Source organism: Maniola jurtina, chromosome 8 (assembly GCF_905333055.1).
Source record: "Maniola jurtina chromosome 8, ilManJurt1.1, whole genome shotgun sequence".
Taxonomy (NCBI): Eukaryota; Metazoa; Arthropoda; class Insecta; order Lepidoptera; family Nymphalidae; genus Maniola; species Maniola jurtina.
In genome coordinates, this window is record NC_060036.1 from 12,408,248 (window position 1) to 12,434,082 (window position 25,835).

General features: G+C 36.0%; 3 protein-coding genes across 3 annotated transcripts; all 3 read right to left on the bottom strand.

Moving 5' to 3' along the window:
• Positions 1–4,290: 4,290 nt before the first annotated feature.
• On the bottom strand, positions 4,291–7,051 carry LOC123867751 (protein CutA homolog). The gene is made up of 3 exons (XM_045909981.1): positions 6,830–7,051; positions 5,568–5,725; positions 4,291–4,992 (listed from the first exon to the last, which is right to left on the bottom strand). Exons 1-3 carry the CDS (start codon positions 6,936–6,938, stop codon positions 4,828–4,830), a joined length of 432 nt encoding a protein of 143 aa, XP_045765937.1. The 5' UTR covers positions 6,939–7,051; the 3' UTR covers positions 4,291–4,827.
• A 1,276-nt stretch (positions 7,052–8,327) lies between these two features.
• On the bottom strand, positions 8,328–12,230 carry LOC123867750 (neurotrophin 1-like). Its single transcript, XM_045909980.1, has 5 exons — positions 12,134–12,230; positions 11,230–11,334; positions 9,521–9,622; positions 9,031–9,131; positions 8,328–8,659 (listed from the first exon to the last, which is right to left on the bottom strand). The coding sequence occupies exons 1-5, from the start codon at positions 12,170–12,172 to the stop codon at positions 8,485–8,487; spliced, it is 522 nt and encodes a 173-aa protein (XP_045765936.1). The 5' UTR covers positions 12,173–12,230; the 3' UTR covers positions 8,328–8,484.
• Positions 12,231–15,686: 3,456 nt separating this feature from the next.
• Positions 15,687–20,210, bottom strand: LOC123867748 (protein spaetzle-like). The gene is made up of 6 exons (XM_045909977.1): positions 20,115–20,210; positions 19,552–19,609; positions 18,428–18,567; positions 17,396–17,503; positions 17,171–17,271; positions 15,687–16,093 (listed from the first exon to the last, which is right to left on the bottom strand). The coding sequence occupies exons 1-6, from the start codon at positions 20,175–20,177 to the stop codon at positions 15,889–15,891; spliced, it is 675 nt and encodes a 224-aa protein (XP_045765933.1). The 5' UTR covers positions 20,178–20,210; the 3' UTR covers positions 15,687–15,888.
• Between the last annotated feature and the right edge of the window lie 5,625 nt (positions 20,211–25,835).

Here is a 25,835-nt window from a genome sequence, read left to right on the forward strand (position 1 = left end):
GCAAAACACTAGTTATACTATATATAGCTCGATTACCACTCACTGACTCACTCATTGACATAATTGTTCTCCTAGAAAGAGAAGGAAAATGATATAGTGATGTAGGGAAGATGTGTTTGGATTCGGGAACCCTCTGGGGAAAAATTATGACTTTTCGGAAAAACAAGATGGCGGCCGACGTGATTTTTGCAGCTCCGTTGTTTTCCAACCGATTTTATTTAAACTCGCAACTATTTAGGAAAGTAGTAAACGGTTAATAGAAAAGGTAGAAAAAATTGGAAAAACAAAATGGCAGCTGAGCTGGAGAGTTTTCAAAATTTTCATTTTTCGATCCCTAACCGCGGCGCCACTGATCCTAGACGGAGAAGTCGAGGATAATTATTTTTTCGTGTTTCGCCCACGATTATCCTGTATTTTGACAAAACGGGAGCGGTTTTTAAAAATTCAAGATGGCGGCTGTCATGGCGGTCGTTTTGTTCGAGGTACGAAAAAACGCAATTTTAAAATTCGATAATGTCAAAGTTGGCGACATCGGAGCGATTCGGCTTCTATGAAGCGGTTGTACGCATAGACTCGAGGTATAGATTGGTGGGGAAAAATTACCCCATTTTTCGGGAAATTTCAAGGTTTTTGGGAAAATGTAAAAAATCGAAATACGGACTTTTTGCAAAATCCGAGTATGAACGATTACGTGTTTTGCTCGTACAAATGACATTTGAGTATTTTCGTCACCAAGGACTGGCAACACTGGAAGTTATCGAAGCAAAAGTGATTTTCGACATTGTCTTTTTTCAGGGACGATCATTTCGCGTGGATGCAAGCGAGATGAGAGATTGAACCGTTATCGGGAGCGGTATATCCTGTAGTTAATGGGAAAGTTGTAAAATTATCTAATTTGCTTCTGCAAAAAGAGTTGGTGGCCATTTTGTATTTTCTTTAAATTTTCCGATATTTTGATCATGTTTTTGTGGCAGTTGGCAACATTTTGGAAAGTCGACATGTATCAATCGATTGTGTGACTCAACCAGCAGTATCGAAATATGTAAACAGTGTTGCCACATTTGGGGAGATTTTCGAGATTTTCCCCAAAAACTCCTCCTGTAAAATTTTGTATGAAATTATTTTTTTTCACTGATGGTTTCATATAGAAAACAAAAAAAAAATCGAGGAAAAATTTGGAAATAGCTGATGATCGAGGATGTCGGAGACGGGTGAAGGGTCCGCTCAAGGTATTGAAGATAGGTGGGGGGTGCTCGACCAAATGTCATTCATGACGTCATCCAATTGCCAAAAAGCTGAAAAAAAATTCAAAATGGCGAAGAAAAAATGGCCGCCATACAAATTTCACCGGTGTCCAGCTCGGAGGGTATAAAAGATGGAAGTGTGGTTTCTTGGCAAAAGAGAATCAAGATCCGAAGGTCTACTCGATGAATAGAAAAAAAATTCAAAATGGCGGAATTTATTTTTCCATACATTTTGTATGGCGATTATGAATGTCTCATTCTCCTAGAAAGAGACGGAAAACGATACATTGATGTTTGGGAGATATGTTCGGATGCGCGATATGAGTAGGGGAAAATTATGAAATTTCAGAAAAACAAGATGGCGACCGACGTGATTTTTGCAACTCTTTTGTTTTCCAACCGATTTCGTTGAAACTCGCAATCTTTGAAGAATGTACTAAACGATTAATAGAAAAAGTGGAAAATTTTGGAAAAACAAAATGGCCGCCGTACAAATTTCGTCGGTGTCTATCTCGGAGGCTATAAAAGATGGAAGAGTGGTTTCTTGGCAAAAGATGATCAGGGTCCGAAGGTCTACTCGGTGGAACAAACGCTGCATGCTCGCGGACCACTTTAGTGGTCCGCGCACCCACGCACCCTACTAACTTATTATCCTAATTTACAAAAAATAATATGGATATCGTTTTCAGGGTTTCCAGGGTGCTGATTTTGATAATGACATTTATTTTCAAATCCAAGATGGCGGACGTACATTTTCTACAAAAAATAGAAATGCCTGTCATTTTATGGGGTTTTTCGGGGTGAATTATCTTAATAAATCAATTTGGTTTTATATAATAAAAAAGTTAACCTTACCACGTCACGTGAGCTGCTTTAGCAGCTCGCGCACCGAGCAAAAACTAGTTATACTATATATAGCTCGATTACCACTCACTGACTCACTGACTCATTGACATAATTGTTCTCCTAGAAAGAGACGGAAAATGATATAATGATGTGGGGGAGTTGTGTTCGGTTTCGGGAACCCTCTGGGGAAAAATTATGACATTTCGGAAAAACAAGATGGCGGCCGACGTGATTTTTGCAGCTCCGTTGTTTTCCAACCGATTTCGTTGAATTTTGCAATATTTGAAGAAAATAGTAAACGATTAATGGGAAATGTCGAAAAAATTGAAAAAACAAGATGGCGGCCGAACCGTAGTGTTTTCAAAATTTTGATTTTTCGATCCCTAACCGCGGCGCCACTGATCCAAGACGGAGAAGTCGAGGATAATTATTTTTTCGTGTTTCGCCCACAATTATCCTGTATTTTGACAAAACGGGAGTGGTTTTTAAAAATTCAAGATGGCGGCTGTCATGGCGGCCGTTAAGTTAGAGGTACGAAAAATCGCAATTTTAAAAGTTAAATATCTCAAAGCTGGCAACATCGGAGCGATTCGGCTTCTATGAAGCGGTTGTACGTATAGACTCGGGGTAAAGATCGAAGGGAAAAAATTACCTCACTTTTAGGGAAATTTCAAGATTTTCGGGAAATTGTAAAAAATAGAAATACGCACTTTTAGCAAAATCCGAGTATGAGTGATTATGTGTTTTGCTCGTACAAATGACATTTGGGTATTTTTGTCACCGGAGACTGGCAACACTGGAATTTATCAAAGTAAAAGTGATTTTCGACACGGTCTTTTTCACGGTATCCCCTTTCGTGTGGGTGCGAGCGAGAGGAAAGATTGAAACGTCATCGGGAGCAGTATATCCTGTAGTTAATAGGAAAATTATGAAACCGTGTAAAATCTTTGTGTGAAACGAGTTGGCGGCCATTTTGTATTTTTTTTAATTTTTCGAAATTTTGATCACGTTTTTGAGGCAGTTGGCAACATTTTGGAAAGTCAATATGTATGAATCGATTGTGTATCTCGGCTTGCAGTATGGAGATATGCAACCGGTGTTGCCACTTTTGGGGAGATTTTCGAGATTTTCAACTAAGAAACTCCTGTAAAATTTTGTATGAAAAATTTTTTTTCCACTGATGGTGTCGTATAGAGAACAAAAACTTAGTAAGCCAAAATTATGGAGAGAGCTGATGATTGAGGGTTTCGGAGACGGGTGGAGGGCCCGCTTAAGGTATTGAAGATAGGCGGGGGGTGCTCGAGCAAATGTCATTCATGACGTCATCCAATTGCCAAAAAGCTGAAAAAAAATTCAAAATGGCGAAGAAAAGATGGCCGCCATACAAATTTCGCCGGTGTCCAGCTCGGAGGGTATAAAAGATGGAAGTGAGGTTTCTTGGCAAGAGATGATCAGGATCCGAAGGTCTACTCGATGAATAGAAAAAAAATCCAAAATGGCGGATTTTTTTTTCCATACATTTTGTATGGCGAATATTGAATGCCTCATTCTCCTAGAAAGAGACAGAAAACGATACATTGATGTATGGGAGATATGTTCGGATGCGCGATATGAGTAGGGGAAAATTATGACATTTCAGAAAAACAAGATGGCGGCCTATATGATTTTTGCAACTCTTTTGTTTTCCAACCGATTTCGTTGAAACTCGCTATCTTTGAAGAATATAGTAAACGATTAATAGAAAAAGTGGAAAATTTTGGAAAAACAAGATGGCCGCCGTAAAAATTTCGTCGGTGTCTATCTCGGAGGCTATAAAAGATGGAAGAGTGGTTTCTTGGCAAAAGATGATCAGCGTCCGAAGGTCTAATTGTGAAACAATCTCTGCATGCTCGCGGACCACTTTAGTGGTCCGCGCACCCACGCACCCTACTAAATTATTATCCTAATCTACAAAAAATAAAATGGATGTCGTTTTCAGGGTTTTCCAGGGTGCTGATTTTGATAATGACATTTATTTTTAAATCCAAGATGGCGGACTTACATTTTCTACAAAAAATAGAAATGCCTGTCATTTTATGGGTTTTTTCGGGGTGAATTATGTATCTTAATAAATCAATTTGGTTTTATAAAATAAAGTTAACCTTACCACGTCACGCGAGCTGCTTTAGCAGCTCGCGCACCGAGCAAAAGCTAGTTTTATTTGTAAGAGCATAGATAATAAATAAAGAACGATATTGTATGATTGTAGGTAAAAATATATATAATTATTAATTATTAAGCACAATATTAAAAAGCATGTAATCCGCCATTTTGTGGCGGCGGCCATATTGGATTTACAATGAATGAATAGGTATACATAATTATTTTGTCATCAAAACTAAAGGGTGCCTTTCAACTAGATTTGACCCACACAATATACAAACAAATACAACAAAGGGTTTTACCTGTACATTTTAAAACGGATTTTTAATTATTTTTATGTACCTATAATAAATAGTATTTGATGTATTGTGCAAAATGTCGGAAAAAATACCCCAGTACGGACCCCCGCTGCGCGAGTCTGACTCGCACTTGGCCGGTTTTTTAATCACTTGTTTTTTTTTTTTTTTACACTTAGCTTACCTTCGCCAATCGCACCACTAGCATAACATTTCTCAGGATAGCACTAATCTCGATCGCTGTCTGTACATAACTATCTACAAGCATAATATCATTAAAAGCAACTTTACATAGGATTCTAATCTTTCTCAGGCACGGTATCGCCGATCCACTTCAAATATGGCGGGTTTCCGTTCTTGATGGGCAGGGATATCACCTCACACACTTCATAGGGATGTACCGATCTGACATACTCTGTTAGCTTGTCAACTTGGGATGTGCGGGTCTTAATCATTAGTAAAGCCTGGAAAATACAAAAAATAAACTTGAAAACTAAAACCCGACTACAATTGTCTTAATAAATGCTAAAATATTTGAGCAAAATTGTTTCTCTATCGCTTGGTATATTTTAATGTTGTTGTACATTTAGATTTATGAACTCAGAATATTGCTCCTCTTTCATTTGACATCCCACTGGATACAATACCAAAAAAAATTTTTGGAGACCCCCACTTTTTTTGATGTTACATCCGTTTGGTCAATTTTTTTCGTATTAATTATAGCCTATGTCACCCGGACCTTTACAATGAATCAATTGATACCTCATTCATCAAAATCGGCCCAGTAGTGTAGGCCCTAGCGTGGAACACACACAATCTGGATGCATACATACATAGACAGCTAAAATCATAACCCTTCCTTTTGACTTTGCTGCAGTCAGGTAAAAAAGGTTTTTTGAACACATTACTTTAAAATTTTAGATATGAATACCAAAGTGTGTGACGAGAATTTTTTGGTTTGTCCTTCAATCAAGACACAACAGAGCAACAGATTGATCTGATAAACCTTGAAATGAGCCTAAAATCATTAATAAATTACCTCGCTGTCTTCATTGATTTCACCCTTCCACTCATAAATGGATGTAACTTCAGGCACTATGTTAACACAAGCAGCTAACTTATTCTTCACTAAGCCGTGCCCAATTGTCTTACCCACATCCTTATTGGGGACAGTTACATATGCCACTGAATATTTATCTGAAAATATTTTAAAAAAAATAACAATATCAATTACTAGCTTATGCCAGAAACTTCGTTCGTATGGATTTCCCAAATTTCAATCCCCTATTTTATCCTCTTAGGGGTTGAATTTTCGAAAATCTTTAGCAGATGTCTACATTATAATAGCTATCTGCATACTAAATTTCAGCCCAATATATCTAGTAGTTTGAGCTATACGTTGATAGATCAGTCAGTCAGTCAGTGAGTATCCTTTTCTTCTTACATATTTTTTTAAAAATAATAAAATAGCGAGCAAATGAGAAGGCGGATCAGCTGATGTTCAGTGATGTACCATGAACATTTGCAGCACCAGAGGTACCACTAATGAGTTGCTGGCTTTTCAGGAATCTGTTGGTCCACCCCTTGAATAACCCCATGTTGTAACCTAGTCAGAACACCACTGATAGGAGTTGATTCCACAGTTTGCATGGGCGTGGAAAAAAGGTAAGATATAAGAAAATATTAAGATTATCATTATTAAGTATTTCTTTTGTTTTATTTAATACTCATGATATATCCTAGTGTTGGGCAAAGGCCTACTTTTACACCTTCCATTTGTGTCAATCTATTGATAGTTGGAGTCAGGCTTTCATGAATACATTGAGTTTGTCACACAAACAATGTATGTCTTAGTTTTCCAAGACACCTTTTGGTCTTATCTGGCACTCAGTATATTGAGGGTTTTGTCCATATATTCGTCGGTGATGCGACTCACATCACATTATATAGGGATTAGCTATATGAAAAGAGAATAAGGTAGCTATTAGTGACTGAAAGAATATTTTCTGGAAGAGCCTGCAACCAGCAAGACACGAGGATTGTGGCTAGATGCAGTGGAAAGATCAGGAGATTGAGCAAACCCAATATAATAGAAAACAAATTGTTGTCTAACTGGTTTAGAGGATTACTGTAAGAGCATAGGTACCTACTTGGTTCGTCCAACAAAATTGTTGAACTTAGACATTCCAGGTACCTATTGTTAGATAGACGAACTCTGAAAAGATGCGAACTGCTGCAAACCCTGATATGATAAGCTGCTTGGGGGTAAGCAGAATAATAATTGTAAGTATGTTTCCTTACCGGCATCCACACTGCCCGAAGACATATCTGTTTGAGCCAATGCGAAACAGGGCCGTAAAATTGAGAAATACAACGTAAAAAGATATTTCTTATTTACACTTATTAGCATTTTATGTCCAATTTTACTGTTTTTAGTTCTTTTAGAGGCTAAGTATTTGCATTTGCATTTCAATTTTCAGTGTTTTTTTGATAGTTTATTTATTATTTATTTTACGGCCCTGGATACTTGATATCACTCCTGATCACTCCTTTTTGATAGTTGGGTTCAATTGGTAACTGGTCTGTGGTATCCTACAATACTTTACTCTGTGGTTGATTGACAACTCGGTGTTTCCATTTTCGATTTTGGATTTACCCTAGTTCTATACTTATTCTACCCTAAAAAATTCAAAATACCTAGCTTATTATTATTAAAAAGAAAAACATTATTTCACATTTTCAATATAATTTCACGACCCTAAATCTTGAGTTCTTTGTGACAAAGCTGGTCGTAATTTTGATAATGAAAGAAAAAATATGACAAAACACCTGGTTCGCAAATTATGACCACAGTCTCATACGAATAATTTATTAATACTAATTAATGACTACTACTACTACTACTACTACTATTATTAATTAATGACTAGCTGATTCTCGCGACTCCGTTAGCGTGGATATAGTTAGGTTTATAAAAAATCTGTAGGAACTTATTGATTTTCCGGAATTAAAAATAGCCTTATGTGTTAATGTAGGGTTTAATCTTCCTCCATTCTGAATTTCAGCAAAATTCATCCCGTAGTTTTTGCGTGAAAGAGTAACAAACATTCACACATAACAGCGACTTTCGGCTGTATAATATTTAGTGTGAAGATTACTTAGTTAAATATCTTTAAAAAATATTGCGCTTGTATTCATCATGTAGTCTCGAATGCAGAGTGAAAATCTTTTTCATTCTGTCCTTTTGAGCCTTTTCCCTTTCATAAAGCTAAAAAAAAAATTGTCCTAAGCCCTTGTCAACAATACCCAATATTTCCCTAAAATTGAGCGAAGTCCCTAAAAGTAAAAACACTGGACACTTGACAGAAATGACAAATGACAGCTTGAAGATCACAGACTAACACCTAAAATCAAACCGTTACTAATATTAATAGTAGGTACCGTTATCATACCGCTTAACTTGTTCTAGCAAATAACGTTTATTTTTATATAAAATATGACTTTTATTGGAGAGAGTGCACACTGCGGTGAAGTGAGTTGCGGTTCATTTTAAAATCTATTTTGAAGTTAAATCAATCAAAATCTCGTGCGGAATATTAATTCCGTGGTGTGCACGCTTCTATGTAGTTAGTTCTATAGTTGTTCACATCATCTCATTCAATGAGTATAATATTGTACCTAATCTCTATTATAAAAAAATAAGTTCATAGACATTGCAGACTATGGCTGATTTAATAAGTTTTAGAACTAAAACAAGAATACGCAGGTAGGTACAGTGACATAGTAGGTATACAACATATAATTTTGAAAACCTTTATTGATGATATTATTTAACATTTATTCATAGAAATAGGAAATACAGTGCCAAGTAGGTACTAGGTACATTCTTACGAAGTTTAGTGGTAAGTACCTACTTCCTAATTCTCTGTATTTATTACAGTTTAGATTATGTACAATCAATCGGTACGAAGTAGCTCACATGAACAGCATATGGGTACTTTGAAATAGTCTACTGCAGTTTGATTTTTATCATTAACATAAATCATTTGACGCAGTACTGATTTCTGGATACAAACACTTCTGTAGTTGGGTAGAAATCCAAGGAAGTCGTTGCATTTTGATCCTCTATTACTAGAACAAAAGAAAAATAAAACTATTGTTACATACTTAGTATTAGTAATCAGGTAATCAGATGATTACAAGATGTATCAGCTAATTAATCATTTAATTTTTAATAATCATAATTGTCTAATTTACTATTTAATATGTCTACACATTTCATACCGGAATACTCGCATACTTGTGACTGTATACTGTTACTAGCGAGGAAAAATAAATAATGTGACCACAGATTACATGTATACAACGCGATTTTCAAAAGCTAGAATCCAGAACCAGTTAAAAAAAGTTACTGAAATTAAAAAGAGTGGCAATTTCATTTTGGCGCCCGGCGATTGATTCAAACAAATTGTTTTCAAAGTTTATAAATACGTAGGACTTACTTGCAAATTGCAGTATTAAATTTTTGTACCGGATTATTTTTGTCATTCACAATATAACGCATTACTCCTTTGGCATCTTTTGCTTTCGTGGGAGCCATTTGCTGCAAACAAGAAAAATAATGAAATTATAGGTAAAGTACTTAGTACAAGTTCAATAAAAGATCGAAATCGAATCGCGTCGTCATAGATGTGCCACATGCTTGCTAGCTACATACAGCAAGCAATAGCAAACACTGCAGAGTATTTTTGTGTTTGGCTTGCAGCCAATCGGATCGAACGACAAGCGCTCGGCCAAGCGTTGGCAAGTTTTTGCAAACACCCGTCCACACGCTTGCAAGTGCTTGTTGTTTTCCATTTTCAGGTATACATGTACTAATCCATGGACTACAGTATATAGAGTTGTTTGGTATTTGTTGCAAGCCTGTGGAGCCGCCATAAAATGTGTTTTTTTAATTAAGCATGAAGCAAGTTGGAAGGAACTTCTTTTTACCTTCTTTGTGATTTCACAGAGCTCTTGTATATCATCATTGAATCGGAAGCCAAGATCTATTTCAAATTCATCTTTATTGAATATAGTATTTTTGCTTTTGAGCTGAAATAAAAAACCTTTCATTAGTCTTATTTAGGTAACTAGACTGTATAAAACAATAAAATTATATGTGTAACTTTTATACAGGGTGTTTACCAGAACGCTAGCAAAAACTTAAGGTTATTATTATACTTTTTTTTTTATCGCTGGGGAATGCATTTACGCATCCCTCCCCGGAAGCCAGCCAGCCAGTCAGCCAGCTGAGGGAGGGTAGCCATGTTACCGGGGTGCACCGGCCCGAATACTGCTCTTCCCCTCGGATGACTCCAAAAGGGACCAGCAGCACCTAGGCACACTGGGAGGTTACCTGGCTGGCACCCCAAGGTTATGTTAAGGTAGTATAAGGTTATTATTATACTACCTTAACATAACACAATCCAATGCCAATAACCATTTTTCTTATCTTGTAGTTTTAATGATTTAGTATTTTTCAAACCCGCAATGCATAGCGTGCAAAATTCTAGTCAATGCCCCATCTACGACGCGGCATTGACTCCGAGTGGCCTACTTACGCAAAGTTCGTTGACCTCTAGCGTCAGTCAGATGTTTTATTTGCAATATATTGTGATCTTTAAAAATACAGGATTTTTTATTTTTTCGCATTTTTTTGTGGTATCTTATCGGTAATCATCAATACTATCACCTGTCTTCGTTTTTGCTAGCGTTCTGGTTAGACTCTGTGTTTAGAAATTCCCCCAACCACAGTATATAGAGACCCAGTAATCCGACGCCTTTGATCTCGTGGTAAATGATGACCACGGCGACACGACCCCTCAATTCAACGTAACGCCCCGACTACGCACTTACCGCACGATTGCTCTGTCTAGAGGTTTTCGTTGAATTTCTGTATGTACCTAATATAATCATAGCCTTACTCTGTGGCCCATGTGAAATTAATTGGTATATTTGTGATATACCTGATGTCCTGCTTCCAAGGCCGGCACTACCGTAGGGCGAAGGGAGCGCCCGTGCCGCTTCGGGCTTAAAATCTCGGGGGTGCCAGGGTGGTAAAAAAAATAAAGGGAAAAATACATTTTTGATAAATTCTTTCGTTGCTTTTCGATATTTTTATACAATTAAAGAAAAAATTTGTGCTTACTTCGCTCGTATTTTATATTTATTGTTTACTTCAAATCTAGTAAGCATTTATTACACACCATGAAAAAAAACCGTGTTCCCTTCGCTCGCGACTTTTCAGTATCTGGATGGCGATTTTCTGTACAGCGTACGCGTTCATTTGTGAGCAATTATGAGTATAATATGTATCGTTTTCGTAAGGCTAAAGAAATAATTTTGCGCTTGCGTCGCTCGTGTTCTGTGCTTAAGTAGGTAGGAAAGTTAAGAGCTTTTATTTTTATAGAGCATGAAACGCAATATCAAAAATAAATCGATAATGACAATAATAAATTTACTGTAATGTTTTAGTAGGTAAGATAAATAGAAGACCTCCAGCGTCCAGAATCCGTCAATCAGGAGTAACTAGGTGTAATTATTACTAGGTATAGGCTGATGCCCTGCGCACCGCCGTCTCAGATAATACCTACTTACTTTCAACATGAAGCCTTTATTAGCTACATCTAAACATGGATAGTCAAGAAAAAATGGCTTACCTCTTTAATCAAGTCTTGTACTAACTCCGTAGGGTAATCATCAGCGTGCTCACAGATTCCAATTTCTTCGCATTCATCGTACGCGTTCGCTTGCAGTGCAAACAGCTGAAAATAAGTTTTTAAAGAAAATAAGTGCAATTGCATACAAGATAAGTGCTTATAAAAGCAGAATGTCTAATTTCTTGTAGAGGCTTCCATATGACACGATCTTGCCACCTGAATCCAGCGGCTCCCTTCGACTCGTTTGATGTCGTCTGTTCACTCACCTAGGTCCTAGTGGTGTGGTTTGCCAACACTGCGCTCGGAAAGCGGCAGAACAAAACTTACAGCACCTTGGACTATAAAATAAATGTGACCCGCCCATTGCCACTTCAGCTTCGCAACCCGTGGTTAAGTCGGTTACTTTGGTTCTTCAGACGAGAGCACACAAATACTACTTTTACAAGTGTAAATTAAAAATTAATAACACCCCCAACAAGTAAAGGTTACAGTAACCAGAAAAGAGCTGATAACTTTCAAACGGCTGAACCGATTTTCTTGGATTATAGCTAAGAACACTCTCGATTAGCCACCTTTCAAAAAAAAAACTTAATTAAAATCGGTTCATTAGTTTAGGAGCTACGATGCCACAGACAGATACACAGATACACACGTCAAACTTATAACACCCCTCTTTTTGGATCGGGGGTTAAAAACAATAAATAACTGGGAAGAATATAATAATAAATAATCGACATTGAATAATATGCCCTACATTATTAATTGTTATAGTACAAATCACCTGTAGAGTATATTATTTCTATTTGCATGCTGAAGTTTCAGTAAATATGCAGGGACTATTTAAGACCTTTGTAAGCCACCCATGTTTAGCAAATTTTTTTCAATTCAATTCAATTCAACTTACAATTTGGAGCACAGCAACAATACCACGTAATAGAGCCATGGTTATCCTTCAAATGCTGGGATGCTGAGCTTATTATCGTGTTGCTTGTTAGTACATTTAATTAACCGCAATAATTCAGTACTTACGTCATGACCTCTGACCCAACCACGAAAACTCTCTATCGCAATTTTAGCGATAAGACCGCCTATTGTACAAACATCTATTTTGTTATAATTAAAAACCGGCCAAGTGCGAGTCAGACTCGCGCACTTAGGTTCCGTACTCGGGTATTTTTTCCAACATTTTGCCCGATAAATCAAAAACAATACATAAAAATAAATGAAATCTGTTTTAGAATGTACAGGTAAAGCCCTTTCATATGATACCCCACTTGCTATAGTTATTAAAAATTGAAACACATTTTAAGTTTTTTTTAATGATGTAACCACAAATTCGCAGTTTTCAGATTTATTCCTGTACTTGTGCTATAAGACCTACCTACCTACCTTTCATGATTCTAGGTCAGCGAGAAGTACCCTATAGGTTTCTTGACAGACACGACGGACGGACGGACGGATGGACGGACGGACGGACGGACGGACAGACAGACATCAGGGGTAGATGATACGTTGATGGATGACAGAAGAAGAGGAAGACATGTTGTGCCGACCCTGCGTAGCGTAAGTGATATTTTAATAATTGCTCATAGTGCATGCCCTCCAGAATTATAGAAGACCGACCACTATTAACTACCGTTTTAATTAAAATGAAGTAATAATAACTTAGTCTTCTAGTTAATTTTAGTCGTGTTTCCTAGGTAAGTAGGATTATAATATGTTTCTATTAGGATTTCCCAGCCCATTAAATAAATACGCTTAAATAAATTGATAGTAACGGGAAAATTTATGTGGCAAGAGGATATGAAGAAGGAAGGGTAAAATATTGATTACAAATTAGTTAGTTAGTTCCAGCTTTAATTAATATAGATAACGCGAGCACGTCATAGTCACGCAGGTATAGCAACTAGCTTAGCATAACCCTTTTTAGGGTTCCGTAACTCAAAAGGAAAAACGGAACCCTTATATGATCACTTTGTTGTCTGTTTGTCTGTCCGTCCGGCGTGTCTATCAAGAAAACCTATAGATTACTTCCCGTTGACCTAGAATCATGAAATTCAGCAATGAGGTAGGTCTTATAGCACAAGTAACGGAATAAATCCGAAAACCGTGAATTTGTGGTTACACCATTAAAAAAAAATTAAAATGTGTTTAAATTTAAGAAAAGAAAGAAAACTTATACCAAGTGGGATATCATATGAAAGGGCTTTACTGTACATTCTAATAGGGGTTAAAGTATGAAATTGCCGTTTTATTGTAATAGGTACTTCGAATTGACATAGAACCTTCATGGTTTGAGATTTTTTAATTGAAACTTTTTTCATACGGTACCTATGTAGTTCTTCTTTTAAAAAATGTGCAACATTCGATTGTCAACTTTCAGTTGTTTTTTTTATTCAGCTTAGACAATAAAGATGGATACTTCGAAAATTCGTGTGATTTTTGAATACAGAAACAGCTCGCAATATTAATGTTGCGTTTGGAGAGGGGACTGCTAATGAACGCACTGTGCGATTTTGGTTTAAACGCTTTCGTGATGGAAACTTCGATTTGAAGAACGAACAACGTTCAAGACCGCCCACACAGGTGAATAACAATGATTTGAAAGAGATGGTGGAAGCCCATCCAAGCCAAACTATCTAGGAATTATAGCGGCATGGTTTAGCGGAATTTAGGAATTAGCGACGCCGAACTCCGAACAATGATAGCGAAACTAGCAGTGAAACAGCCCCGACTTATGAATCGATCTTCACCATTATTGCTCCATGATAACGCGAGACCTCATACAGCACGAGAAACCGTTTTAACTCTACAGGAACTGCAATTAGAAACCATTCGTCACCCTTCGTATTCGCCAGACCTTGCTCCAACGGACTACCATTTTTTTCGTGATTTGGACAATTTTCTGCTTGATAAAAAGTTTTCTTCTCAGGAGGCAGTGCAAAATGCTTTCACACAGTTTGTCGAATCTAGATCACCAGAGTTCCATCGCAAAGGCATAAATGAGCTTCCTATTAGATGGCAGGAATGTATAGATAATAATGGTAATTATTTTGATTAAATAAATATGTTAAATTAAAAAAATATATATATTTTTCAGTACAAATTGGCAATTTCATACTTTAACCCCTAATAAAACAGATTTTTATTTATTTTTATACATAATCTTAAATTTATCGTGCAAAATTTCAATAAATAACCGAGTACGGAACCCTCGGTGCGCGAGTCCGACACGCACTTATACACATAGATATGAACTTATACACTATATTAACTTATCCGTGGAATGGAGTTAGTATAGCTCTCTCTCTGTTTTGTATGGGATTACGAAACAGAGAGCGCTATACTAACTTCATGCCACGGATAATTTAGTGTAGTGCTTTCTCTGTAATGTGCTACCTACTATCCATCTTTTTAAGGTTTTGCAGTAGGTAGGTACTTGACCCTAATAATATGAGAAACTTGTAAGCGCATAAATAAAACAATACACCGTTTAAGAATAACAGGCAGTTTATTAAAATATGAATAAAAAATAATTTGTCCAGTTTACAAAAATAGTAAGTATAAAATATAAGTTTGACTATGTTAACATATTATTATACCTATAAATGCAATCTTTATTAATACCTATCTAACTTTATACACTAGGTTTCAAAACATAACGAAGCGAAAAAGAATCTATTTTAATTTATATTAAGAAATACCTATACCTAAATGCAATTTTTATTAATACCTATTAATATCTACTTTTATTCACTAGGTTTACAAACGTAAGGAAGCGAATCCGAAACTGTTTTAACTATAACTACGTGAACTAAACCCTAATTTATATTCAGCCATGACTTACATAATTATTTATACAAATGTAGTCCAATACAATAATACCTACTAGCGTCATAATATGGGTTTAGGTCACATGAACTATAAAATAAATCGGTACTCGTCTTATTTTGCACGGCTTTTAGCGCCTTTGTTACGCTTGGGCGCTAACTTAAGTAAGAGGCACATAGACTTAAATCGTTGGCTTATATCTTCACTAGGTATACAAGAATACGTCTATTTCAGGAACTTTACTTTTATAAGCAACCAGGGTGTTATATATTATTATATATTATATTCAACTACTGTTAGGTATATAATATCTACACAAGTTAGTTATTCAGCAGGTATTTGTATCTAATCAATGAATTCCTTCAAACCTTTCAAATATTATTATTCTAGGGATTTTCTTAGGGCCGGCGCACATAATGGCGGAGCGCTGCGCAGAGCATACCCGCGAAGTTTTCTAATCGCGTGACACATTATACGCGAATTTCTACCAGAGAATGCAGGACTGCGCGCGGATGCGCGAGTATCCACACGGATGCACAATTGATTTTAGATTTTATTTCAATGAGGACAGTAATTTTGACTGTGAAAAATGCTCTGCGCTGCGCTCCGCCATATGTGCGCCGGCCCTTAATCTTTCAACTCTCTTTTTCTTCCTCTTTCATTACTATTAGTAATTTTCCTGAAAACACCTAGATCCTAATGATGAAATAGAACAATAATAATAATTAGGTCGCCTAAATAATACTTTTTTCTAACTCAACAATTTACGAAGTAATTACCTATTTCTTCTTGGAGTTTTTCGTAATAAATAAATTTCTAGCGATAAGATCATACACCGTTCGTTTCAAAACTGTCCCTGGGTTCTAGATGGCATTTACAACAGCTGGGCACAGAAAAGTACCCTGTTTGAACCTTTTTGCTGTCTAGATTTAGATATACCATTTCTCTTTTTGTAAATTGTTGCTCACATGCTAAACTGAAGTCGGTGTTTTTAATGTAGGCAGCTTTGGAACAAGACGCTTGTGGAATGTCCCTGAAAAAAAAGAAGTTTAAGATTAACTATGTAGGAGAAAATGTAAGTGACTCTCCTTAATTTAAGTTCACATTTCGCAATGTCAGACACTTGGCTGTAAGTGGAGGCCCTAAAATGACAGCTACATTGTGACGATCGCAATCACCTCTGTTTGGCCAACATTCGCTCACTATTGGCCTGATGTTTAGTGATTAGTAGGTGGTAGATGCTTTTGACGATTCGAAAGAACTTGTAAAAGTCTAATTGAATAAAAACATTTTGAATTTGATTACCGCTGCCTATGAACATTTGCAGCACCAGAGGAACCGCCAATACGTTGCCGGTCTTTCAGGAATTTGTTGGTCCACCCCTTGATAACCCCATGTTGTAATCTAATGAAGAGTATTTGTTTGATTCCACAGTTTGCATGTGCGTGGAAAAAGTGATTTGGCTCAACTATTGCATTGTTGCAGCCAGAATATCACAAATTCAGCGAATCACAACAATTACAATTATAATGGATTCATTCATTCAGATTCATGCAGGTTTGACGTAATCTACCTACAGCCTCACCCAACGTGAACTAAACCTACATTTTTCGGCCAGTCTACGTCGTAGACTCACCTCTACGCGATGCCTCTACGCTATCGAAAAAATCCGAAGTTTTTAAATAGCAATTTGAGCTATTCGTTATGTCAGTTGGTCTATGTTTCTTCTAAAAGGGTTTATTCGTAGGACGCTCTAAACAAACGTAGTTATTGGTACACATTTGAATATTAGCTAATCAAACTCAATAAAATTTCGTAGATGGCTAATATTAATATGTGTCTGTGATTTTCCAGATTTCCGTTAAAATTTTTTGTTTTAAAGTTAAACGAGATCAAGGATTTACACACAGATCTTTGAACCCGTATCACTTTCAAACTGAATTTTTTTTACGGAAATCTGGCATATTACAAACACAGATACATATATTAGTTTCAAAGTCTACAAAGTTACATTAATTTTGTTTGTTTAATATTCAGATGAGAACGACACTAACTTTGTATGGAGCGGGTGACGGAGTGTCTTCTATTAAGGTTGTTAAAATATACTTACAGACACTCATGGACTCGAAAGCTTTGGAATCGGTGTCCCTGCATATTCAAAACGAACTGCCATTTTCTGAAGCGGTCTTTTACAGCTAGTGGGAATATAATCTGTAAAATATATAGCCGATTAATACAAATTGAAATTTCGCAACATCTGTTTCATCGTACCATGTATTAAGTTGTTGGTATATTAATTATTTATTATAGACACATATGATATGGATTTTCTTACCCTTTCTCTCTGAGTCTCGCACAAATGTTCAACCTCTCCGAGATGATTAGAATATTCGTTCTCATACAATTGATCATTGGTGAAACTTGTGACGTTTTTCAAACGGAGCTGAAATTATATGATTGATTATTTTAATACAGTTACAATATTTCTTTTTCATAACCATAACCTTCCTCATTTGATTAAGTGTATGCGTTTTATTATTAAACAAGGAAACAATAATAGGTATTAACAATGAAAACCTAAGCCATGACTTACACGCTTACACGCTTTTCTTTTTGAAGTCATTATGGCATGTTTACTAAACTGGGACCTTATAAAAAAGCTCAGAGTTAAATTATCGGGTGATGGGAGCGAGTTATGCTTGGAGTTTCTCTGTGTGAGCAAATCAGAAATGATCCGTACCTGCCTGCTTTGCTCGAGAAACCAATAGAGTTGTAAATAATAATGTCCTCCGATCGAATTTCGGCTACGGGGGCCAATCTCCGTAGAGACTGTGCCCACTGCACGGGAGATATTACAGTGCACAAGTGTGTGCGCAAACAGAGGTGCACTCTCTATTCCCTCACTCTCATAGTCCGATCGAACGGAAACCCGACACGACAGCAATTATTTGTGAAAGACAGACAGATACAGGCATAGCAAGTGACAGGTCGAGATGGCAATCGGGGTATGAGGCGGGAGGGCTCTCCGTACATCGCACGTCATCCGCGCTATCCCACAGGGGTGGGGGGGGGGCGTCCCCCCCCCCCCCCCCCGATTACCATCTCGACTTGTCGCGTACTATAGTACCTACTCGTCCGCATGGAATTAGCTTACTTAAAAATCTCGTGAAAAATTACTTTAATTTTCCGGGATATAAAGTAGCCATCTCACTGTCCAGGTATTTACTAGTAATTATTTATCCATGCAAAAATCACGTCCATCCGTTGCTTTGTCGTAGCGTGAATGGCCACCAACCGGACATACCAACAAACAAACACGTGCTTTCATAATATTAAGGGATTAGTAGGAAAAGTGGGATCTACATACCTTATCCATTATGATCTCCACGAGTTTCGTTGGATAGTTTTTCACGTTATCACATATGATAGATTTATTGCAAGCATCAGGTATCGCCGGGGCCGCTACTGGAGAATTATAGTCTTCCCAGGACAAAAGGACAACGGGCTCTATAATAGAAAACATTTTCAAAATTAAAATTAAATACACACTTATCCACATTTTGTATTTTTAATCAGAAATTCTTAATATTGTAAAGACGAAAGATTTATTTGTTTATAATCAATAAACTGAAACTACTGAACCTATTTTCTATAATTCTTTCACCATTAGAAAGCAACCTACTTTATCCATAGTAGCTTATCCATCCATAGTTAGTGAAGTAACTATCAAATTTATGGCGATGTTCTAGCTTGGAAAAGAAAATATAACATTTCATACACCCAAAATATCATTTTCATAATATTATGTACGGGACCCTAAAAGAGTGAGGCTTGACTCGCACTTGGCTGGTTTTTGTTTACTATATCGATACAAAAAAATCAATTCGATCCATTGTACCGTTGCGGCGTGATTGAAGGACAAACCAATAAACAAACACACTTTCGCATTTATAATATGAGTGGTAATTTAAAATTATATATATTTACAGATATACACTATTTATGGCGTAGAAATGATATATTTATCTCAAAGATTGCGGCATGCAGCGCGCCGAAAACAGAACGGGCACAATCTATCTCGTTAAAATAATATAAATCGTTTTTTTACATGCCGTATAGCAAAAATCCGTTTTTGTGAGTACTGTGAACGTTCAGGATTCTACTTATAAAAAATTCATTTTGATTTTTAAAAAAATTAACCAGATTTGCAGCTTTATTTCTTTATATAATTATATAGAGCGCCTGCGTTAATAACACCGCAATTTCTGCATAAAAAGCCGTTACAGAATTTTTTTCATAAACTTACGATTTCAAATAAATTATGGTAAGTCAATAAAAATCACTATTAGTATTAGTGTACAAAGTAATAATATAAAATATGAACTCGTTCAAGGGACCTCCCCTATGTTAATAAAAATAGAGGAATTTTTTTAAAACCTGATCAAATTACATACTGTAGGTACGGTAGGTAAGAAGATATTTTACACTTACCATTTTCCGAAAACATCGGCAGCCTTATCGCTTGTACTCGTGAAAATTGGGCTTTAATCTGGAAAAAAAATATTTTTGAAACCTCGAGAAAGCTGCAAATTGTACTTAGTAGATACTTACTAGTTTTTGAAAAAGGTTCGTGTCTTATTTATCTATTTTTGATTTATATCTAGTAACTTGTTTATAATGCGTATAAAATGAGATCTCACTTTAAGTTTAAGTTAGGTCTCAACTATCATGTCAAAAGTAGGTAAGATTTTAATTCTTATTTTAAAGTTTATCAGGCTAGATCGTAGTATCTCCTCATATCCTCGTATCCTCATAATAAGAAAAAAAAATATTTAAAGGTGATTGAGTTTCTCTTTTAATTTTTTCGGACTATTCTAGATATATCAACTGACTACAGTACCAAACAAACCAAAAAAACGATAACGCAAACGTCTTTAAAAATGGCTCTTCGAAAAGTGTGAACTTCTGCATTTGTTCAAATTGTACCCTGTAGACTGTATTTACATTTTACAATAAATATAATAAATAAATAAATTAAATAGGTCTCTACTCACCACTATAACAATTAAAATAAACTGAATATTATATAGAATAAAATGATTATATTTTCCCGACATTGTTACGACAAACGAAGTACTACAGAGTACCGATATAGGCAACACTATAATGCCCTAAAATATTCTGGCATGTATGTTATATATGAGGAAAATTTTCCTCATACATACCTATTCAATTACGAAACAATTCATTAATATCGCTTATCGCGTAGGTACTTACTGATAGGAAGGACGAGTAATTAAATTAAGCAATTAGTGTTTAGTTTAATTATAAAAGGGGGGAAAATCGGGGGTTTGTAATATCAAAATACGATAACTATACCGAGTGAGGTGTCATATGAAAGGGCTTTACCTGTACATTCTAAAACTGATTTTTATTTATTTTTATGCAGTCGAATAATCTGACATAATTATGGCCAATAAAAAAATACAAAAAAAACTAACACTCTAATTATTATGTAGTTTTTTTTTTATATTAACATTAAACCTCTATTAACAATGTTAGTTTTGTGTTTCGTTAACAAAAGTGATTTTTACCGTTTCAATTCTTCAGCAGTAGGTACGGAACCCTTCGGTGCACGAGACTGACTCGTATTTAGCCGGTTTTTAATGCTTAGCTTAAGACTAGATGGGTTTGATATTTTTTGTGTTTTGATAGGTTCACTGCTTGCTACGACACAATAGATAAAGCATCTATGTTATAATATGACGCTGCGATCCATTTTAAAATAAGTGCCTATTATTAAGAATTAAGCCCCATATTAAGTAATTGATGCCCGCAATTTCGTCCGCATGTATTAAGGTTTTTAAAAATCCTGTGAGCACACTTTGATTTTCTGTAATCTATACTAATAAATAAAATTGGAGTGTCTGTCTGTAATTTCGAAATAACTACCACATATTAAGGTCATATGGTTATTTGAACGATACCATAACTGAATCACACGTTTTTAAAATTTTTGTCTGTCTGTCTGTCTGTTTGAAAAGGCTAATCTTCGGAACGGCTGAACCGATTTTAACGGAATTTTCACATACAAGTAGAGGATTGACCAGGGTGTAACATAGGCTACTTTTTTAACCGACTTTCAAGAAGAGAGCTGTGTCTTTCTACCTATGTACACCAAAATCTCCGAGATTTCTGAACCGATTTGCGTCATTTCTTTTTTAATCGATAGAGGAACTTTGCGATATTGTTTCATAAAAAATTTGGATTCCAACTCCTCAATCCTGATGCTGCAGGGGATCTGACCAATCCACGCGGGCGAAGCTGCGGGCATCAGCTAGTAATAACTAAGCCTGGTACGGCCATTTCCAGAATGCTATCTCTGAATAGTAGGTTTCAAATTTTGGTTACGAAGATGAGCCCTGAAAAGGTATTTAACAGGTAGATAGATACACTTTCACATTTATAATAGTAATACATATAGCTTTTTTTGTAAATATTTATATTGAAAATTTCGCGCTCGCTTCGCTCGTGGTTTTGTTATTTATTAGTTCATGCTGGTAAAATTCGTATGCGCGAACTTAGTTTTTAAAAATTTAATGAGAACTTTGATTTTCAAACTGTCAAATTGTAAGTAGCCCGGTGAAAATAGACATTCAAGGTTACAATAATCGCAAAATTGGCACGAATGTTGGGAACACCATAATTGTGAAAAGTCCCCATCGATCCCACATTTGCAAAAAAAAGTTATTCGAGGTCAACGTTCACAAAAGTGGGGTTTTCCAGATAAACGATAAGTTTTATCCACAAATAGGTCAGACAAAAATTGTAGATTGATAAAATTATCTACAAAAATGGTTTTTTATATAGGCGAAGATAAGTACTAAAATTAATGTCCGATAATGTACCTAAATGGAGTGGTGATTTTTGGAAAAAAATTAATAGACCATTTTTGGCGTGACGTGTGAGGTGGATTCGCACACAAAACAAAAAAAATCCTAAAAATTTCTATTGTTTCAAATCTTCAAGTTTCAAGCATTTTGAATTTTTTATTATTTAACTAGCTGATGCCCGCAGCTTCACCCGCGTGGATTTAGGGTCTGAAATCCCGTGGGAACTTTCCCGTGGAATTAAAAAAAAAAATTACGCAAATCGGTTCAGAAATCTCGGAGATTTCGGTGTACATAGGTAGAAAAACACAACTCCCTTTTTGAAAGTCGGGTAAAAAAGTAGCCTATGTTACTCCCTGGCCAATCCTCTACTTGTCTGTGAAAATCCCGTCAAAATCGGTTCAGCCGTTCCGAAGATTAGCCTTTTCAAACAGACAGACAGACAGACAAAAATTTTAAAAACGTGTGATTCAGTTATGGTATCGTTCAAATAACTATTTGAGCTTAATATGAGGTAGTTATTTTGAAATTACAGACAGACACTCCAATTTTATTTATTAGTATAGATTTATAGACATACCTACACATTCTGTGAAAATTTAGCAGCTTTAGCGTCGTTTAGCATCTTAATTTATTATATTCGCGTACCATGGCCGTTATGCACATGCGTTAGGTGTGTGTGGCGTGTTTGTAGGAAAAGGTCATAAGTGCGACAGGTTTTTGATGCAGATGACGGATACTATTAGCGCTTTTTGAAAACCTACGGAACCTTAAAAACATTCGAAACCCTAATGCACATGAATATGTAACATTCGAAAGTCTCTGAATCCTACAGGGAAATTTTGACCGAAGCTTTTGATCTACATCACTACTTAGTAATAAGTAACTAGCGACCGCCAGCAGCTGTGCCCCCGTAGAAATTTTGAAAAATCCGGCCTTATGTTTAAAAAACCCCCAACACAAAAACCTCTATAAAAAAACTAGAAAAGAGCGGATAACTTTCAAACGACTGAACCGCTTTTCTTCAATTATAGCTAAGAACACTCTCGATCAAGCCACCTTTTAAACAAAAAAAAAACTAAATTAAAATCGGTTGATTCGTTTAGGAGCTACGATGCCACAGACAGATACACAGGTACACACGTCAAACTTATAACACCCCTCTTTTTGGGTCGGCGGTTAAAAAAGAGAATCTCTACGCAAAATTTCACCTTTCTAGTTCCAAAGTTTTGGTCTGGCTGGGCGTTAATACGACAGTCAGTGAGTGAATCAGGGCTTTTTATAGATCATGCTGAGGTTAGGACTGATATTGTGTAGATGTATCAACAAAATAATAAGTTTCGTAGCGGATACCTGTGAGAGATATTTTGTTTAAAACTGTAATGTGACGACCCTGTCAACAGCTGATCGCAGAAATGAACTCGTAAAATACTACTATGAACTCGAATGGCTGTTTGAACGTTTGTCAAGACGTAGCAGACTCTGAGACTTAACGAACGAACCTATGGCACTAACTATTTGTTACTAATACCTCATACCTCATGTCCATGTAGTAGGAATAAAATATTATGATAAATCCATAGAGATATAATAAAACATCTATGGATTAATCCATAGAGATAAATCCGAAAGTGTGCTTTTTGTCTACTTACTTATCTCATCTACGAAACCGATTGGGCACATGACCTTTCCTTTTTTTCGAAAACTAGGGAACTCCTATTCACAACACGTGGACAAGGTTTCGGAGAAAATCTAGTATTTTTAACTGTTAGTAGTTTTATATAACTGTGGATATTGGTTAAATAGGTAATTAACTACGTCATAACGATTACAACATAACGAGTTATTTCATCACAAACCATAATATTATGTATTTGCGAGATGTTTGCATTGAGGGAATACCAGTGCTGCTGCAATGATAAGTTTTGGCGTTATCAATGACGTCCGCAATAGCTGAAGAGAGACGTGGGGAATTTTAACCAGGTGCTTGATCAAAGCTGAAAACTTAACAGGGCTCTCTCCGTCACTCGTTTCCACTCGTTTCATACAATCGTAGTTCCAATTTCATTTGAATATTAAGCAACTAAAGTCCATGGAATTTTGCAGACATATTCTAGAAACTAATATCTGTGTCTGTGGTGTTTTAGATTTTTCTAAAAGTACGTTGTTTTAAAATTACAGGGGCTCAAAGATTTGTATGTAAATTTTAAAGACCGCGTAACTTTGAAACCGAATATTTTAACAGAAATCTGGAAAAGCACAGACATAGATATTAGTTTCTAGAATATGTCTGCAAAATTTCATGGACTTTGGTTGCATAATATTCAAATGAAATTGGAACTACGATTGTATGAAACGAGTGACGGAGAGAGCCCTCTTAAAAGTTGTTTTAAAAGATCACCTTACAAACTTTCCAAGCCAAACCTTACAATCTTATGATCAGAGCTTTTAGGACTATATTTGCATATCAGATGGTTACTGTTAAAAGTTTAACGTCAATAACAGCAAAATGGGATGAAAAAGTCATACTTTTTAACTTTTTTTTGTTTGACCAAGTTTTGACGTTTAACCTTGATCACGGAGGTAGTGGGACTATATACTGACTTCTACTACCCACTTTGTTTCAGGTATTCGTTTTTTTAAATCTTTTGTTTACAGGCTTTTTCTCAGTCTCATTATTAGTTTATTTTGTTTTTATTTACTTTAGCAGCACGATAATCTATTGGCAAATCGAACAAAATCGTATGAAGATGGTAAATTACGACTTTGGTCAACTTGAGAAGTTACACGAGGACTCGAGTTCGTGGTAAAGTTTAGTTTATAAATTATTTCAGGTGGCATACCTAAGTAAATATTTCGGATCACTTATAATGACATATAACTTAATAATAACTTAAGAGGGGATAGGTAGGACAGGTATCTTTAAGACAGGCGCTCTACCTTAGACTGCCATCTGACTATCATCAACAATAACAATATAATGATAACGTAAAAAAAACATGGCAAAAAAACAAAACTGGCATATACTCACACCTCCTCAAAATTCCCTACCAATTCTCGGGCTAAGTATCTTGAATACGACATAATATCACACGCTAATAATAAAACATAAACAGGTAAATTAATCTAATTAGTTTAATTTATTGGAATAGGAGGAAAAAGAGTGGATTTTTTTTACCAAAATAGGATTATTTAGGTAAGGATATATTTGTTTTAAGTTTTGGAACTTAAAAAAAACAAAAAGGAGGATATTACTAAATTAAACCAATCATAATAATTAGAATTTATTATAATGAGAATTGCGTCAATGACGATTTCCCTCGCGACCAGTGATGATCGCTTCGGTCTTAAGGTTGACAGTCCCGGGTTCGATTTCCAGCCGGGGTAATTTGAAATTCATAATTTTCAAATGTCTCTTGTTTCGTCTGGTGGGAGGCTTCGGCTGTGGCTAGTTACTACCTTAAAGTGATGCATTACCGCGTCATTTTTACTGTCGCTATAACAACAAATCCATACTTCCATACTATACTTATTACTTATATTATAAATGCGAAAGTGTGTCTGTCTGTCTGTCTGCTACCTTTTCAGGGCCCAACAGTTTAACCGATTCGACGAAATTTGGTACAGAGTTAGCTTATACCTCGGGGAAGGACATAGGCTACTTTTTATCCCGGAAAATCAAAGAGTTCCCACAGGATTCCTAAAGAGTCATTCGCTCAACCGATTTGTATGAAATTTGGTACCGAGGTAGCTTGCATCCATGTTATTGACATAGACAATTTTTTATCCCGGAAAACCAAATAGTTCCCACGGGATCTTCAAAAACCTACATCCGCGCGGACGAAGTCGCAGGCATCCTCTAGTAATGTAATAAAAACTTCAAAA